Source organism: Cygnus atratus, chromosome 26 (genome assembly GCF_013377495.2).
Source record: "Cygnus atratus isolate AKBS03 ecotype Queensland, Australia chromosome 26, CAtr_DNAZoo_HiC_assembly, whole genome shotgun sequence".
Taxonomy (NCBI): Eukaryota; Metazoa; Chordata; class Aves; order Anseriformes; family Anatidae; genus Cygnus; species Cygnus atratus.
Genome location: NC_066387.1, coordinates 5,764,987 through 5,783,140, shown reverse-complemented (window position 1 = coordinate 5,783,140; position 18,154 = coordinate 5,764,987). Strand labels below are relative to the sequence as shown.

Below are 18,154 nucleotides of genomic sequence, written 5' to 3'. Positions count from 1 at the left end.
CCCACAAGGCCACGGCCACACTGTGCTGCAGTGTTGCTGGGGGAAGAGATTTTGGCAGAGTTTTGATTTTGGCAGAGTTTTGATTTTGGCCCTGAAGGGGGGAGGGTTGGGATAACTTCAGAGCCGCCTCCTGTACAATCCCCTGCCACGGAAATGGGGAGGCCATGAATTTACAGGTGCCTGGCAGGTCTGCAAATATACCACTCAGATCAGTTGGCTGCTTTTGTCAGTGTTTATTTGATTTTTGTCTTGATATTAGGGCCCCTCACTACAAGAAGGACATCAAGGTGCTGGAGTGTGTCCAAAGAAGAGCAACAAAGGGTGAAGGGTCTGGAGAATAAGTCTTGTGAGGAGCAGCTAACAAGCTGGGGTTGTTTAGCTTGGAGAAGAGAAGGCTCAGGGGAGACCTTATTGTACTTTACAACTGCCTCAAAGGAGGTTGCAGAGAGGTGGGGACTGGGCTCTTCTCCCACGCACTGCGTGGTAAGATGAGGGGAAATGGCATCAAGTTGCATCAGGGGAGGCTTAGGTTGGATATTAGGGGAAATGTTACCGGAAGGGTTGTGCAGCACTGGAACAGGCTGCCCAGGGAAGTGGTTGAGCCACCATCCCTGGAGGTCTTCAAGAAACATGGAGATGTAGAACTTAGTAGCATGGTTTAGTGGTGGACTTGGCAGTACTAGGTTAAAGGTTGGAGTAGATGATCTTAGAGGTCTTTTCCAACATGAACGCTTCTATGATTCTCTAAAATTAAACACTATCTCACAGCAGGGCCTTGCACTGCATGTAGACAGACTTTGCCCAAAGAGATACAAAGCAGCCAAGGGAAGAAGGACTTTGTACACCCAGATGGAGCAGGAGAGGTTTCCAAAAACCTGAGGCATTAACATGATGCTGAGCCACACCACCTTCCCAAGCCAAGCGACGGAGCCAGCTGCACACTTGCTCGGCAGCAGCGTAGAGCAGGGCGGATTTGCTAAAACCACCAGAGATGCCCACTCCCCGCAGCCAAGCGCCCTGCCCCAGGACACATGGACAGGCTCTGTGCCCCCCAGGGCCCAAACCCCCCATGCTGGAGCCATCATCACCGCTGCAGGAACATGGTCAGCAGCCAGGGACCAGGGCATCACCAGAACAGACAAATGTCCACAGCACCCCTGGCAGAGGACACATCGCTGCTGACTGTAGGAAGGCCTCTGGACGTGACATGTTTGAGAACACATTTCTCTGCTGACAAACGACGCACCCAGAAAGGTGACTGCACCAGTAGGAAAGCACTCTGTTTCATCTTCGTAATGTATAGCAAAAAATAAAAATACAAAAAATTGATTTCAGAGCCAGCCTTTCTCAGCCCTCTGGGCTGCTATCAAGATACGCAGCACTTACACCCCCCTTCCTCCACTGCCCACTCCACAGCCAATAAATCCTTCTCTTCATTAAACACTGCAGGTCTCAATTAATTAAATGAGCAAAACAACCACAGCCCCTTCAGCAATTAGAGAAGTGGCTGGGTAATTAGATGGTATGTTAATTTAATTTCCAGGAGGGGGAAAGGAAAAGAAAGAAATGAAAGGAAGGAAAGGAAGAAGGAGTAAATTGGATTACATTTGACAAGAGGGAAATTAAAAGTCACTTAATCATAGAGCAATTAAAGAAAGATTCCCGACCTGTGTAGCTGGAAAAAAAGAACCTAGAAGGACAGGACCACCAGCTTGTGTTGTGAATGATGCTCACTCAGATGCGACGCCAGCTGAAGGCCCCCATGTACGTGGATTTGTACATCGCTGACTGTGGTAACATCCACCCTGGCTTAACCTTGCCTTTCCTCTCCATTAGGGAAGCAGGAGAAGGCTGCTGGCCGGCAAACCACAGCTTCATCCTGGCCCTACCTCCAGCTAATGCTCTTATCAGCCCTCCCCAGCCCAGTAAGATCAGCCATCCCCCGCCAGGAGAAACAGAAATTCAAGGCGAGTCCGAGGCCGTGCTGCAGGGAGCGGATGCTGTTTTTCAACCACTGCAAGCATTACCCGGTAATAACCTCGCCCTGCACCACCAGTGCCCTGTGATGGGTGCCACATGCACCTTGTCCCTTCCTGAGCACGGCCACCACGTCGCACACTGCCCCAGCGCTGCACCCGGCGAGGGGCAGGAGCTGGGTGCGTGGAGGCAATGGAGCTGCCCCAGCACAGCTCCTGGCAGCCTCCTGCCTTATCCCAGCCCGCGGCAACGTTCAGAGATAAAGGCAGGTTTTGTTCGGTTTAGTAAGAGCTGGTGTGGCAGAGCCTCTTGCTGCCAAGGGCTGGCAGGCTGATTAATTAATCCACTCACCGCTGGCACTGGGAGGCAGCTCCTCAGCAGCACCACACGGGGACCCCGGGGAGGAGCAGCAGCAACAGGGCTGCTAAGAAAGGATGGGGACATTTCCTCCCTGCAGCGCTTTCCCTCCTGGGGCCCAATCCTGCCACCCGCACCTCTCCCTTTGGGTGCTGAGCCAGGGCTGGAGTGCAGGAGGGCAGAGCTGGGTCCCCACCCTGGCATGACTGTGTTCAGCAAGGACAGCCCATTCTGCAGTGTCCCTTCCCCATCCTTCATCAGGCTCAGCTCATAGCTCATCAAAGGCAAAACAAAGAGAAGAAGTTAAATTTCGTTTAATGCAAAACATCTCCCTTTGGTGGTGACACGGAGGGCTGCAGCAAGGGAGGGAACATTCGCCCAAGTGGCTCCAGTGACCTCTTGCAAACGCAAAATCATCTAGCTGCAGAGCTGAAGGCATCAAGCCCTCCAGGGCTAAACTGCCCAAGACAACAGCAAGGGCTTTGCAGAGTGTAAAACAGGGAGTTTATGCCCCGACAGTCATTTGGGAAGCAGCAGATTGCTCACTAACACTGATAGTCTGATTTTATTACAGAAACCTATGTGAAACAAAGCAGAGACCTGTGCAGCGCTCCGCACACAGCCGGCGAGCAGCTCGCCAGGCTGCAAACGCCAGCGCTAATTCTAGTACCTACAACTCACCAGCTTTTAATTATGATGTGGCACATTCACAGGAGTCCAGCAGGAAAAATATTTTCCACCAGACAGCTGTGTCTGAGTGCTTATTCCAAGGCTGGAAGCAGCAGTGGCAGGCAGTGAATGGAGGCAGAGCAGCGACTCAGAGCACCAGGAGGTGGCACGGGACAGCTGGATGGCCCCCACGCCACTGGCACGTGCCGGGCAGGCGCTGCGCTCGCGTGTGCCAAGGGAGAAGGCGAGCAGGCGGAGGCTGGTGTGGTGGAGCTGGGACCCAGCCATTGAGAGACGGGTTGGGGAAGGTGGAGCTGCAGCATCACCCCAGCACGCCCCACCACATCCTGGGCAGCTGCACCCATGGGTGGCTCAAGGTGCTCCCCCTGTCCCCTGCCCGTTCGGCTCCCTGTAGATCTGCCTGGTTCCACCTCCCCATCCCCACCACGCCGGGGGCCTCAAAATCCTTGTGGGTGTCTCTGGGGAGGGAACCATTGTGTGCACACTGCAGTGGCGTGGAATTAAGTATTTGCTCCCGCTGACAGTCCCGGGGTGAGGCACACAACCGCTCCTGGGGTTTTGCAGAGGTTGCATGAGCTCCACGTGCCCTTGGGATGCCACTGCCCCTCAGTGTTTATTTGCTCAGCAGTAATTATAGCAGCGTAATTATAATCAGCGCTCATTTCCATAAAGAATCACTTTTCTCGGCTTCTGGGCCCCCTCTGCTCCCCAGCCACGTGCCAAGACAAACCTTATGAGCCCGACAGTGCCAGTTCGCTTTGTTTCTGCACAAAAAACAACATGATGGGGCACGAGGGGATAGGGAATTGGGTGGGTGGGGGGTGAGGGCAAAAGCCCCACTCCCACTCAGCCACTCGACTTGGCGGCCATCCCCCGGGCGAAACGCTGCTTGGGAAAGCTGGGAGCACGGCCGTGTTTACAGCCGCTGTCCTGGGGAGCTGCATGGCCGCGCTGCACCTCCTGCTCATGAATTAACAGCCAGCCAGCTCCAGCCCATCAATTCCCGTGTTTGTACAGACCAGTGGGAACATTGCTGGCGTGCTTGCTCCTCGTCGCCTGCAAAAACAAGCGTGGATTTGCTGGATCAAGCATTGGGCAAGGGTCAAAACTCACCTTTTTGAGCATGTGCAGATCTTGAGGCCATCGGCTACTGACAGGTTAAAAGGTGTCCAGAGACAGAAGCTTGTCCTGAGTTCTCTTTGTTCCGTGCATCAGGCTGACTTGGCTTCTGCTCCTGAGAAACCAAAGAAAAGTCTGTGAGCATGAGGCTGATTTTCAGGACTGTTCCTGCCTCAGCTTTTAAATAAAGCCCAGGGTTTTGTGTGAGCTTGGTGCAGAGCTGCTGAAAACAGCTGCAAAAAAGCCGCCTCATCCACAAAACCTGCAGATGAAAATATTTACATTTTCTTCCTGTGCTTTCATGGCTTGCTTGAAATAAAAAAAGAAGCATTTTTATTTAGGAAAACAGTTTGCTTTTTTTTTTATTTGAGAAAAAAAAAAAAAAACAAAGGTTGATTGACCTCTTCAAAAATTCAGTAGATGAGGATGAAGCTGGTAGCTAAAACTGCTGTTTTTCGAATCAGGTGCTTCGGTAAGCACTTGGAGAGCCGCTGTTGAAAAGCAGCTCTAAACAGGAGGATTTTCACTGCTGCCACACATCATCCCTGTCAATTCTTGCCCTCACCTCTCCAGCTAAAACACTAATCCAAGCTTTTTGGCAGATCTACGAAAGCGGGGACTTGTTGGTGCAAGAAGCCTAAAGGGAGCAGCTCCCTGTTTCCAGGGCAAGATGAGGGAGCAGGGGCTGGGGGGTGCTAGTGTCTAGCCACCACCCGCTGGTGCCACAGGTGGAGCAGCAGTGTGTTGGCGGAGCAGGGGCTCCAGCATCCTCAGCCTCTGCCTTGGCTGCCTTTCTGGACAGCTCGCGTGAGCTACAGCCCCATGCATGCCAGGGTTATGCTGGATAAAATCATCCAGGGCTTGTTCCTGTCCCCCCCTGCCGAGCCCCCCTTGCTTGCCCCGCTGCACCGCGGCCAGCTGGGCACGGGGCCTGACTGGGCAGACGGGGGGGAGCTTTATTTATTTATTTATTTATTTGTTTATTTATTAACGTTTTTCCCAGGGCTTTTTTGGATTTAAATAGGATCAGGAAGGCAGCAAGAGTCTGGTCACAAGGGAGAGGATGTCCCTGCCTGTCTGCCCCTGGAGAGCACTTGTCTGGGCTTCCCGGCGCTCAGCCCCTGCTCCCTGGGATTTGTTTCCTGTCCGATGACGATAAGTCTCTCCTCACTTTTCCTCACGCAGAGGGATCTTGCTATGGGGAGATCGCCCTGAGCCAGCCATGGAAGCTGGGGATGGTTTGCTGGGCACCTCATTTGTGTTTTAAGAGATGCTCCCAAATCACACTCAGCTCAAGTGCCTTCTCCTTCCTCTCCAGCAACGCCTTGATGTGGGAGATGCTCCTGAGCCCGTGCGTTACTGAGCTGCTGGGCCCACCTCCAGAGCAGGGCCAGCACCAGTCAGGTGGCTTCGAGCCCAACAAAGGAGCTGCTGAATAGCTGGCAAAGCTCAGCCAGGGACTAATACTTTTTCACAAGCTGTTTACATAGCAGAGATGTCACAAATCATTCCCAGGCAGCTGGTGTGCAGGTGAGGCTGGCTCGGAGGGCAGCTGAGGTGCCTACAGAAATGCAGACAGCAGCCATGCAGGACGAGCAGCTCCAAGGTTTTCATTGATTTCATTGATTTCATTGGTTTCATTGATTGTGTCAGTCTCAAGGAAACGACGTTCGGGAAATAAAAACAACAAAGCTCATCGCTGCTGCAGTTCCCAGCTACCAAGGTCAGTCAATAAGCAAAGCAGCTGGTTTGGGAAAGGGCTGGAGCAAAGCAAGGCTGGAAAGCAAGGACGCCTGCCATAAAAACCCTGGAGCTCCCAGACACGGTGGGGTTTTGATGCCCCAGGTGCCACCAGCAACATTACAGCAGCGGGCAGCTGCTTCTCCTCTGGGACTTCGGTGCTTTCCCGCAGCTCCTCGGGCTGCAAGCCAAAACTGTGCAGGGTTAACAAATCAAAGAGATTTCATCCCGACCCACAGCAGCCTCATCCCCAGACACATTTGACCCTGAGGTCCCCCCATGCCCGTCCCAACCTGGGGTGCCATGAGGACGCTGCGGCAGGGCAGCTGCGCCCGCCCTGCCGTCTGCTTGCGTTCGTTAGCGCTGATTGCTCCTGCGGGCTTGGAGCCAGACCGAAATCTCGTCTCCGGAGGATACATTTTTAGACAGTTTACAGAATCTGGCTTCCTGCTTTTAAATATCTTGGGTTCTTTTGTTTCCTGTCACCTGGAAAGTAGGTGTGAGAAAAGTCCTTGTCCCTGAGTGACTCTGTGGGTGCTCTCGCAACCTCTGCAGGGAGCCAGGAGCGAAGCACCCTGTGGCACCAAAATGCCATGGAACAGGACAGGAGCGCTGTCCAAGCACAGGCAGATGGAGTGAAATAAAACAGCCAAAGGACCTCCAGGGACCAAAGGGACCAGGCCATGCCTCTGCTGTGTCACCCTCTTGGGGCACAGAGCCGCTCACACGCACAGTAGAGCCCAGCGCCACGCGAGCAAACTGCACCCTGCATTCCTCCTGGCCATCCCTCATTTTGGGGATCCCTCCAGTGGACCAGGACGTGGCCACAGAGCCAGAGCAGCCACCGAGGCGTGGGTCAGAGCCAGGCGCGCCCAGGCAGCACGGCACAAAGCAGGCTCTGTCCCGAGCATCTGCCTGGCACTAGGCACGGCCGCGCTGGCATGGCCACCACTGGGGAGCTGCAGGGGGGGCTCCGTGGCCTCAGGGGAGCAGTCAGAGGGCCTCTGCCAGCTCTGGGCTTCTCTTCCCACTGCTGGCTTAGGGGAGCTTTGGAGATGGCACTTGTCCCTGCACCATCCTCCTCATTCCTTTCTTCAGGGAGGCAACAAGTGTTTTTTCCGCAGGCAATTTTACATCAAGTGATGTTTGCTGGAGCAGGAAAAATGCATTTTTCTTATGCTGAAACCCTGTCAAAAGCTCTGGAAAACCATGTGTATTCTCTCTTTAGCAGCAGCTGCTGTCAGCAGCTTGGCACCCATCTGCACTCAAAGCCTGGGCTCAGAAGCCCAGTCCCAGGAGCTCACCCCTGCTCTTTCCTGGCTCAGCTGCCTGGGGGAGCCCCAGACCCCCAGCCCCAGCCCCAGGGATGCTGCAGCAGGGCTGTGGGGAGAGCTGAGGCTTCTCAGAGCTGCTGGAACACGAGAAGCAAAGCAGGAAGGCTCCTGAGGCCGTGGCCAGCTCAGTGGCAAGGGGATGCTGTGGCGCAGGCACCACGATAAGCCATCCCCATTCAGCCACGAGCTCTGGCCCAGCTCCTGCACCATAAGGGATGAAGCAAGGGATGAACCTAAGGAGAAGACTCTAAGCCTTGGGAGCAAAGGGATTTTGGAGCTCTGCTTGCAGCAACTCCAGCTGGAGGAGCCCAAGCACCTCTGCCCGCAGGATGTCCATGGTACGCCAACACAAAGCGGGGTGGAGGATCCCCAAGGTGTCCCTTGCACCCCTCACCAGGACCCCCGTCACCAGCCACACCGGGGCCAGGCCTGCCCCGAGCCCTGGGCCACGGAGGCTGCATCCTGGCCTTTTGTTCTCGACAAGGGAGCGTGTGGGCAATTGGGTGCCAGCCACAAGAGCTTGTGCTGGTGCCTGCTTCCTCCCTTGGCACGCAGCAGTGCCGGGCGCCGCTGGCCAACTCCTGCTTGTGTAAACAGCCCAAGTAATGAAGATAAACGAAGCTGAGTGGCAGGGGAGGGCAGCACGGCGGCTGCCAGCCAGCCCTCCACGATTCAGGGCACGCTTAAGGGCTCCGGGGCCACACATTTGCCTGGGAACAACAGGACAACAGCATCCTGGGAGGTGCTTTATGAGATGCCTTAGATGGCCCAACACCCCTTTGGATTCAATACCTGGGCTCGGTAGGCAGGAGCTTTCTCTTGTTCACTGGGTTTCACTGGGTGCCCACAGCACAGGGTTGAGGCTGGGTTTCTACATGGCTCAGCCCAAGAGGGAGCGCTGTCCCTGCCTCCACGTCGCTTGTCCAGGGAGGTCAACATCCCTTCGGTCCACAGTGGCAGTCAGAGAACACTGGTCCTGGCAGTGACTCCGATGCTTCCCACTGATGCTGTCTCAGCCCTGGGGTCTGTGTCTGAGGTGTATCTGCTAAGGGATACAAGAGGTTAACATTTAAAAAGACTGTCTTGAGCCCAGCTAATGCCACAGCAGAACAGAGCACCCCTGCCAAGAAGCTTATCTGAGGCTCTTTGTGAACAAAGTGAACCCTGGAAGGTGGCGAGGCTCAGCGACGGGGAGCAGGGATGCACGCCAAGATCACTGCCTCTGGCCAGAGCAGAAATTTCCATCTTAGAGAGGAGCCACCCTGTTTCGATAACCCACACAGTTTCAAGCTGCGCTGCTCACCGTGGTGAGGACCAAGTCATGGCCCTGGCCCCCAGGAGCTGCTGGCATGACCTGGGGCAGCATCGCATGGCTCCGATGGGCTCTCATACCCAGTGCTCATGCTGCTTCCAAGAGGCAGAGCAAGGCAAAGCGTATAAATCGAAGCCATTCTCACCTAAAAGTTGCTCTATGACAGGGACAGGAACTGGACACCCCAACCAAAAGACATCTGTTGGGGCAGTAGCTCCCAGGCACAGCACAGGGCAGGCATTCTCCCTCCACTGTGGTGCATCCAGGGCTCTTTGCTGACTCCTCCAGCTTCTACCTTGGGACAGAAAATGGGAACATGGGAGAGCCCCGTGCCCACCTGCAGCCCCTGCAGTGACACGGTGCCTGTGCTTGCCCGCTTTGCACACTGCAGGTTGAAGCTCCTGCAGAAACCTCGCATTGTGCCACATAGATACAATGAGCCTTTCAGCCCTCATAACCTCTGGAAATAAACTTGAATGAGCTGTATGTCTGATGAACGGGTGGGAAAATCTGGGAGCAGCCAGAATTTCACAGAGGCCCCGACTCGAACTTTCTGCTTCCCAAATCCTCCTGAGGCAGTGCGGGTTGGGAATGGAAAGAGAGCGACTCCAGCCCAGCGCTCTTTCCATCCCAGCACCCAGCAGGGTCGATAAAAATCAGCTGTGACTGAGCGCAGCCCGCCCGTAATTGTGTGTTTATTTTTAATCGGGTGAATTGGTGGCTCAGCACTGAGCTGGGCCCCGCTGATTCCAGGAAACTTAATCCGCAGATCGGTCTTCCGCAGCTACCGTGCGGCCGCAGAGTGACCGCGGACCGGGAGCCGCAGGCAGCTGGAGGCAGCCCCGTTCAGCTGGGGCTTTGCTGCACCCCACAGCTGGGAGAGCCCCCGCAGACCTCGGCTGAGCCCTCCAGGCCAAAGGTAAATGCAGCAGGTTATTTTGGAGGGAAGAGGAGGTGCGAGGCAGCCATGCCCGGCTTCTCCTGGTGTAAACCGCCCTGTCCACCTGAGGCCAGGGGATGGGGTGAATGGCACAAAAGTCTCCTGCTGGTATCATGCTGCTCCTAGAACCCTGCCCAGATTTCCTTTAGGCTCCTAAATCAGTGCAGGAGGCTCCCAAAATGTTTAATTCCCCCTCTGTGGAACAGCAGCAGCAGAATAGGTCTGCCTGCTCCTCAGAGAGGCCAACAGAGAAGGGCTGGTGCGGAAAGCTCCCCGTTAGGAGCAGGCAGCACTGCCCTTATCCTCAGCACAGCTCTCCAGCTGATCCCCAGAGCAGGAGCTGGGTTCATCCCCACGGAGAGCTTGCTTACAGCAACCCACGGCCAGCCTACCTTCCTGCTTCTGCTCTCTGTCCCTCTCAGTGGTCACCGGGGTGTGCGGCGTTTGGGAGGTGACAGGGCAGGCAGACTACAAGCGCTCTGCAGCATTTGGCCAGCTCAGGATGTGCTGAAGTTGGAGCTAAGGGTGCTCCTGGGCCATGCAGACACCACCAGGTTCCTGCCACAGCAGCTCATGTAATGGAGTTTGGCTTTCTCAAAGGATTCCCCATTAAACCCATAGGTTTATCTTGATTTTTACTTTCCTTCCTTTGCAAAAACTCTGTTTGGACAATGAACAGCAACATCCTTGCTCCATACGGATGGGGATTAAAATGAGCAGACGCTTGTTTGCTCATGCTAGCCAGGGAACTGGACCTAAAACATTCAGCAGCGAGTTTGTCTTTTCCCAGCTGGAGACTTCCCACAGCATGTCTGGAAGCCAGGTGCCGTGCCCCCCTGGCCCCTGACACACAGTAAGCCCCCACATGTGGTCCACGAGCAAAAGGCATCCCCTGGTGGACCTTAAGCCTTGCTAAAGGTAACCATGCAGGTCAGGATAGGAATTTTGGAGCTGCTTATGGCCATGGAAGTAACGATGCCGAGGGCCAGGAGGATCAGAGCTGATCCTTCCTGATGCCTGGAGGGTGAGCTGCACTGGCCACGAGCTGCAGCTGCTTCCTTCCATGGGCTGGCCAGTTCTTATGGAATTGGGGTCAAAGGGGCCACTCTTGGCATGTTCAGAAGGAGCTGCTGTTGCAGAAGATTCCCGGGAAGCCAGTCCCACCCCACTGCCTGCTGGCCAGCACCCACAGGCACCGGCTGCCTGCATGAAGGATGGAGGCAGCAGGCAGGAGGCTCTTCTGCCACGGAGGCTTCCCTCCAGTTCTTGTGTTACTGAAGACATTTGCTGAAGGAAGAAGAATGAATAAATAACAAAGGGGTGCGCCAACAGATGGGCTCTAGTTTGTATTCTCAGAGGTGCTGGCTGTTTCTGAGATTATTCCCTCTCCTTGGCCAAAAGGAGAGGATCAAGGGAGCCAAGCACCTCAGAACTGCTTCTCAAGGTGATGGCAGATTATCCGTCTTTTTTGCTCATCACCAGATCTAGCTGCAAGGACTGACAGAGCTGCTGCCCTCAGATCTGCGCTAAAAGACACAACCTTGCCTGGGCACAAGGACGCAGATCAGCCTCTAGTGCACATTCATGCACTGCATCGCTGGGGCACAGGAGCCACCTGGCTTTTGTCAGAGCAAAGGCTGGGGGGTTCCTCGCTGCAGACCCAGCTCACACCCACACCTGCACCCATGGCGCAGTGGAAATTCACTGCGGCACAGCCAAGGACCGGGTGGGGAAGGAACAGCATCGATGGCACAGTGGGGGAACAACACCCAGCGCCAAGCAGAGCCCAGGGCACTGAACGAGCCTCATCCAGACCCGCTGCCGTCAGTCAGGAGCAAATGGGGTGAAGGGGATCCGGGGAAACTTGTAGTCCCAGACCCCCCACCCCATGCACCAGCTGCCAGCATCTGAGGCTGCGGGATGGGGACAGGGAAGGTGGCCCTGCCAGTGCCCAGCCAGCCGTCGCACCGTGGCTGAGCCCCGCTCACAGGCAGCGCTGCTGGATAACGGATAACGCATTAAGCAAATTTCTCGCTGCATGCTCTGTTTTCCTAGAGCCCCAGCCAGACCCCAAGACTATTTATCTTGGCTTTGAAGTCTCCGCCCCTCACTGTGCAGCATGAACATGTAACTGCAGAGGTTTAACAGAAACCGGAGCAGAAACCACCACCGAGGCTTGCAGGCGAGGGGCCCGTCCGATGCCTGCAGCTCAGAGCTGTGCTAACTGCTGTCCTGGATGGCACCAGCCGGGGCTCCCAGACCCACTGGTGAAGGAAGGGCAGGATGCACAGGGAGCAGGTGTCAGTGCTGACACTTTCACCCCGCCGGCCCTACCCTGCAGCCCTGGGTCATGGGGCTTCACCCCAAGTCCAGCACGGCCCTGTCCTGCAGGCATGGAGTGGTGACTTCTGCAATCCCCAGACAGCAGCCCCCATCCCTCCCCTCTGGGCAGATTTCCTGCTTCTCCGTTATCTGCAGCAGCAAGAAATCCTGTCCCAGGACTCTCCCGTGCTTGCTTTCCTTTCCTGGCACAACAGCATGCCAGGCACTGCACACCTCTGGTGCCAGGTGGGTTCCCCTTCTCTTGGAAGAAAAGACAAGGATCAAGACAGAGCAGCCTCACCGGTCTGTTGAAGTCCAGAGCGAAAACCTGCTGCCCTGACGACTGCCAAGCAGCAGGGAAAGCCTCACCTGCTGCTGTCAAACCAAAGCCCAGGCAGCAAGATTTTGCTCCACGAGCTCCCCAGAAGCTCGTCCATTCTGATGTCAAGCAACTCCAGCACTGAGGTTCCCTTGCTCCCATTAGGAGACTCTGAGGCCACACCTACAGAACAGATTTTACACGACTCTTCCTTATCCACTTGGATTTCAACCCAACTGGGACCATCTGGTGTCAATGGCTGTGCAGAGGTTCCCAATTCAGTCGAAACAAGACCTGAGGTCCGCTCAGCCTCAACTGCATACCACGGCTGCAGCAGTTTCACAATAAAGCAAGGTCAGGATATGGCTGCGTGGTGGGCTTTGAGTCCCAGCATTTATCCATGACAGACTCGAGTGAGTCACGGCTGTCCCCGGGGACACAGAGCAGACTTCGTGGTGGTCGAGGGTTGGACCTTTACCACCTGGCCAAAATCTGAGGCGCAGGGGACAAAGCCCTGCTCGGCTCCAGGTTCCCTCACCAGCCTTTTGTCCTTTCCCGCATCCAGAAGCTACTGTGAACGCAAAACACGACGACATCCCAGCGGGGCTCTGGCTCCCAGCCAAGAGGCAGATCTGTTACCGAAGCAGCCCGGTGAGCTGGGGCCAGGGCCTTGGCGCAGCTCTGCACAGCCAGGGCTCATTTCCAAGCAAGGAGGCAACGATCTAGCCTTCATTCCCCATGAGCGGATGAAATCTGCCTTGAATTTAAATTCAATAAGCTCAGCCTGGCCCTACAAACCGCAATTGAAACTTCGCAGTGAAAGCCAGTGTGTTTCAAATAATGCATCGCTAAAGATTCCCGGGTCCCTATCACTCCTGAGTCTGTGCAAAGCATACAGAGAGACGCACGGGTGAGCGGAGATGCTGCTGAGCCCAGTTGTGTTTGCAGAGCAGGGTTAGAAGCGGCTGCACCGCTTTCCTCCCCTCCCCAGGCCACCTGCAGAGCTCCGCAGCACGTCTGCTGCTGGAGCTCATCTAGGGGCCAATTTTCTGATTTACTCCACCATGGACTGCTCCGGTGGCAGCAGGGAGACCTGGGACTGGAAAACCAGTTTGCGGGGATAAATCTCTCTTAAAATCTTCTTGCATCCTGAAAGCTTGTGCCTGGACAGAAACAAATGAAGTGTGTGACATTGAAAAATGAGAACGGCAATGAGAGAGCACACAGGGAATCAGAGGGCTGGCAAGCAAAGCACAGTTTGCAAGACGCTACAGTGGCCAGACTCAGTCCAGCACCCAGGCCAATGCCTCTGAACTGGCCGAAAACACAGCTCTCACCCTCTGTTGGTTTCATTACATTTTGGATTTTCTTAGCCATGGAAAGGGCCCTGCTGCTGTGCTGGGGTTGTGCAGAAGGCATCCCCAGCCCACCAGCTGAGCCACCAGAGCAAGATCCAGATCCCTCAGCAGGCTGGAGGTATCTTGGAGCCTTGTGCCTCCAATTCCCACTTAAAAGCAGCCCAAGGAAGCTTTGAAGCTACCTATCCTGGCTAAACCAGCCAAACCTCCCTCTTCATCAGCAATCTGACGTTCTTCCACGTATTTCTCACCACCCAACAGGGGTGAGAGCTGGTTTCCTTCACCCAGAAGTTCTCACAAATGAGATAATTTTATTTCCTGAGCAAGATAGTGGCCAAAGCCCCCCAGCAGCTCATGAACACTAATTTAATGAGAATTTTTGTTCCAAATATAATTTACAGCTAATATCTGGCATGAAATACTCAAAAGAGAATGAGCAGATCCCAGCCTTGAGCCACAGAATAGGGGCTGATTTCCTTTTAGTCTATATACACACACATGCATATATATGTAATATATAAATATATATATGTATATTCATATATACAGAGAGTGAGGGAGAGCTTTTGCAAACCTGTTTGGGCTCCCTAGATGTACAAAACTCACAAACCAGCAGGCCCTCATTGTAAAATTTCAATGCAGTAATTCTCAGAACCATAAAGCGCTCACAGAACTGGAATGGGACGAGCCCCGTGTTTGCTGGCATCGCTGGGGAGGACAGGAGAGTTCATCAGTCTTCATTCTCATTAGCACTGAAAAGAATGTCCAACTGCACTCCTGATGGAGAGAGCAGCATCTCTCAGCTTTCAACACCCTAAGCTGGTGCAGGAGAGGAGCAAATCAAACCCAGAGGGTGGCAAGCAGGGTGTGAAGTGTGAAGGAAGGACTGGCTGCCAGGCAGGGAGGGATGCACACAGAGCAGCCACCAACAGGCTGCTGAGCCCCCTTTCCTTCAGTGAAATTCCTTTGGACAGGCAACAGAGCAGAGAATGCTGAGCTGGGTCCTGAGCATGACTCACATGGACCAGGCAGTGCCGCTGTCACAGCATGGGACCTGGTACCTGGCCCCAAATCCCCCCCACACACACACACCCCAGAGCTCTGCACCCAGCCCTCGGGACACTGTTAGCACTCTATGCCCTCAGCTCATTAAATGTATGAAATTTCTAGATTAAAATAACAATAGTAGTAGTCAGGCCTGTTTCTAACCTTGGGTGGCTTTGCTTTCTGCTTTTGCCATTTTGCTCTTAACGACTCCCAGAGCTAAGATGCCAAGAGAAGGATTGATATTCATACTAGCTCATTCAGGGATATTGGGCTGAATTTTTTATTGGGGTCAGGAGTAAAGACTTCTATTTTTCCAAGCCCAGGGAAAGCATGTTCAGGTTGATAAATATCTGTCAGCAAAAACCATTAGCCGATTGTATGAACTACAAGGGGAAAAGACAAAAAAGCCCTGTCGTTCCCAGGGGAGCTGCTCAATGGTCTTTTCCTCCATGTAGATTTCTGTAACACTTCTCAGTGTTTTCTGCAGGACTGCACATGCCCTGGTCTATTAAAGGGACAGATATCAGAACCTGTATAAAACAACAAGCTTTATTCATTCAAAAATCTCAGTTAAGTAGCTGTGCAGCATCAGCTTCTCCTTTTGGTTCTCCCTGGCACAGAGGACGGGATTACCTTTGCTGCAGACCCAGCACCTGCATTGGGAACCCATGGCATCCGCTCCAGCACAGACAACAGGCAGGGAGCCCAGGAGGGCCAGGCACCCACGGAGCCTCAGGGATCCTTATTTCCTGCAGTAAGGAACAGCCCTTCTGCGTCTCAATTTCCCCTTCTGTAAAATAAAAATCACAACTCTTTTTGAGCCCCCTTCAAGCAATTCATGCAGTTGACCGAAGCCCTCACAAATGTGCAAAGGTGTTGGGGTTTTTAGAGTCATTCTGAAAGCTTCAGTTTCCAGAGTGATCCCACACCTCTAGGTGACATTTATGAACACTTGGGGTCATAGAGAGAACCCCAGAATTATCACCCCAAAAGCCTTAGAACTAAACATCAATGAAAAAGGATGCTCGTTATTTCCTCTCTAACCTGCTTGGCTTTTAATAAAACCAGGCAGTTTATGACAGACCAGGAAGAGGCGGTGATTTATCACATTGAAATAATTGGGGTCAGCAATGTTGCTACAGTTCTCAGGAAATGCCGGTCTATGCTGTCTCTCCTTTTGGTAGAGTTGGCAGCAGCGAAAACCACGATTTACTGCAGCAGCAAAAGTTTATATCTAATCCTCTCTGTAATCTCTTACTCCAGGAAACTTCAGGATACCGGGGGTGGGAAGCAGGCTCAACCTCAAGCTCAGGACTCGCAGGGGGAGCACCAGGATGGGTGCTGCAGGGCCAATCCTTGCCACTGCACATCACAGCTCATGCAAGACCACGGCAGGAGGGAGCACGGTGGGCGCAGAGCTCACACAGTCCCTCCTGCACCACCGCCTCCCTTCTCTTGGGAGGTAGCTGCAGAGCCAGCACCGCCCCAGCACGTCACCTTCGTTGAGAAAAGCCAGGCATGTAATAAAGCAGAGAACTAATTGCCCCCAGGGGGCTTGTTAAGGCCAGCAGGAAATCCTGTGAGGCCAAGAGAGCACTTGTGGAAGCACCAGGTCACACTGCCAGAGATCCCCGGGCTACAGCATGGTGATGCCGGGGCAGGGCCAGGCTCTGTGGGGCTCAGGGGGAGCACGGTGAGATGGCCACCCTCCCCACCAGGTGCAATAGTGGCTCAGGTTGCTTCCCAGCAGGAATCACAGCATGGTTAGGGTTGGAAGCGACCTTAAAGATCGCCTCCTCCACTCCTGCCATGGGCACGACTCCTCCAGCAGCCCAGGCTGCCCCCAGCCCCATCCAGCCTGGCCTTGGGCACTGCCAGGGCCAATTCCTTACCTACTGAAGAAGTCCACCCTTCAAAGCCATCTCTCTCTAATTCAGAGACAAGGATGTTGTGACAGACTGTGTCAACGGCCTTACACACTTACTTTTACGGAGAAGGAGGACCACAGACCTCAGGGGGGCTTGGGCTGCCCCTATCAATTAGGCACTGCTGAAAACAGCAGTGAAAGCCAGCCTCCTTCATTCCCCCCCATCCCATAATCCTAGGCAGGTTTTGCTCCACCTAATTAGTCCTGCTAACGAGAGGCCATTACCTCATGGGATGAGGGCCCCACACAACAGGAAGCTCTGGTGACCGGGGTGACACTGCTCTTCGAGGCCTCTTGTCCACAGCTCATCCCACGCAGGAGCGGCAGTGAAGAGATAAGGAGCCCCCGAGGCCTGGTGGAAACTCTGACAAGAAGTCTATTTTGGGCTGGCCTGGCCAGTTCCCGCTCTGATGGGCCTGGGACGAGCCCGACCTCACGTCTCAGGGATCTGCTGCCCACATCCCACTTGTCTGCTGCTCACCGCACGCTCATGCTCCGCTGGCCTCAGTCCCCACTGGCACACAAATCCCTGACACGGCAGCATCGCTCCGCTTGTCTGGACACAGGCTGTGGCTCTGTGACTCAGTTCACCAAATGCCTCCCCTGGACCAGGAGCTCTCAGAGGGAAAGAGAGCTGGGATGCAGCCAGCACTCATTCCTCACCACGTCCTTGCAAAGATGGGAAATAGGCAGCCATGCTTTAGAGCAGCCCAGCCTATTTTGGGGAGAGACAAGGGGAAACCATGAGCAAATCTGATACGGAGAAGCAGACACGAGGCAAGCTGCTGACATTTACTTAGTGTCAGGATGATGAGGCTGGTGCCAGACAGCTGCGGTGCCAGAGCATGGCAGTGCACTGAGCAGGGGACGCCTGCACCCTTCACCAACCCTTGCTGGGCACTGGGGAGGACAGATCTTGCTCAAAGCTGCTCTGGGGCTGAGGAGAAGAAAGTACAGCTAGTAAAAAGAGAGGCAAAGACATCTGCTGCCAACTCCAGAAAAAAAAAAAAAAGCAGGTTTCCAGGGATCAGAAAGAGGAGGAGTCAGTGAGCATGATGGGGCAGTGCTTGGGAACTGGGCTGCCAGGATATGGGAACCACATGGCAGACAGCTGGGGACAGGTGCTGGGATCCATCCTGGGCACTCTGGAAGCAGGGAAAGGGCACAGGGAGCCGTGGTGGTTAAGTAGGGATGTAGGAAGGAGAATTAAGCAATGGTCCCAAGGCTTTGCAAACTATAAACACTGTGATGGAGGAGCTTTGTACTCAAAATAAGCAAAGGCAAATTAAAGGAGGGAATTGGGAGAAGTAAAAGGCAACAGTGGGGGAAAGAGACTGAGCAAAGATGAGCAGCCAGCATCAGGTGAAGAGAAAGCTCTTCTCTGGTTCTTGCGGAGGTGCATGGGAAATAGAAGCCTGAAAAAGGGTGCGGAAAAACGAACAAATGAGGGCAGTGCAGGCAACAAAAGAGGGGCCCCAGGAGCCTCCCGGGAAGCTTTTCAGAGCTTCCAAGCAGAGGTGAAAGAGCTGGTGTGCAGGAAGACAGAGACAATCTCTGATGCAGGAGCCGGTTTGAGAAGTAGGGCCTTGGCTTCTGGCTGGGTTTTTGGACAAGCCAGCTCCAGTGTCAGTGGCCTTGCTGGAACCAGGCCGCAGAAGCAAAATTCACAAAGCCACAACAGGTACTGATGGGTGTCCCCATGCCGAGCAGGG

General features: G+C 54.3%; 1 protein-coding gene across 1 annotated transcript in view; it reads right to left on the bottom strand.

The window, feature by feature from the left end:
* NRTN (neurturin) overlaps positions 1–18,154 on the bottom strand; it is a 57,937-nt gene that overhangs the window by 29,153 nt on the left and 10,630 nt on the right. The window contains exons 7-8 of the mRNA XM_050715707.1: positions 8,010–8,259; positions 4,138–4,258 (exon numbers count right to left, since the gene is read on the bottom strand). Coding sequence (XP_050571664.1) covers positions 4,138–4,149 — 12 coding nt within the window. The 5' untranslated portion in view covers positions 4,150–4,258; positions 8,010–8,259. The remainder of the gene's footprint in view (positions 1–4,137; positions 4,259–8,009; positions 8,260–18,154) is intronic.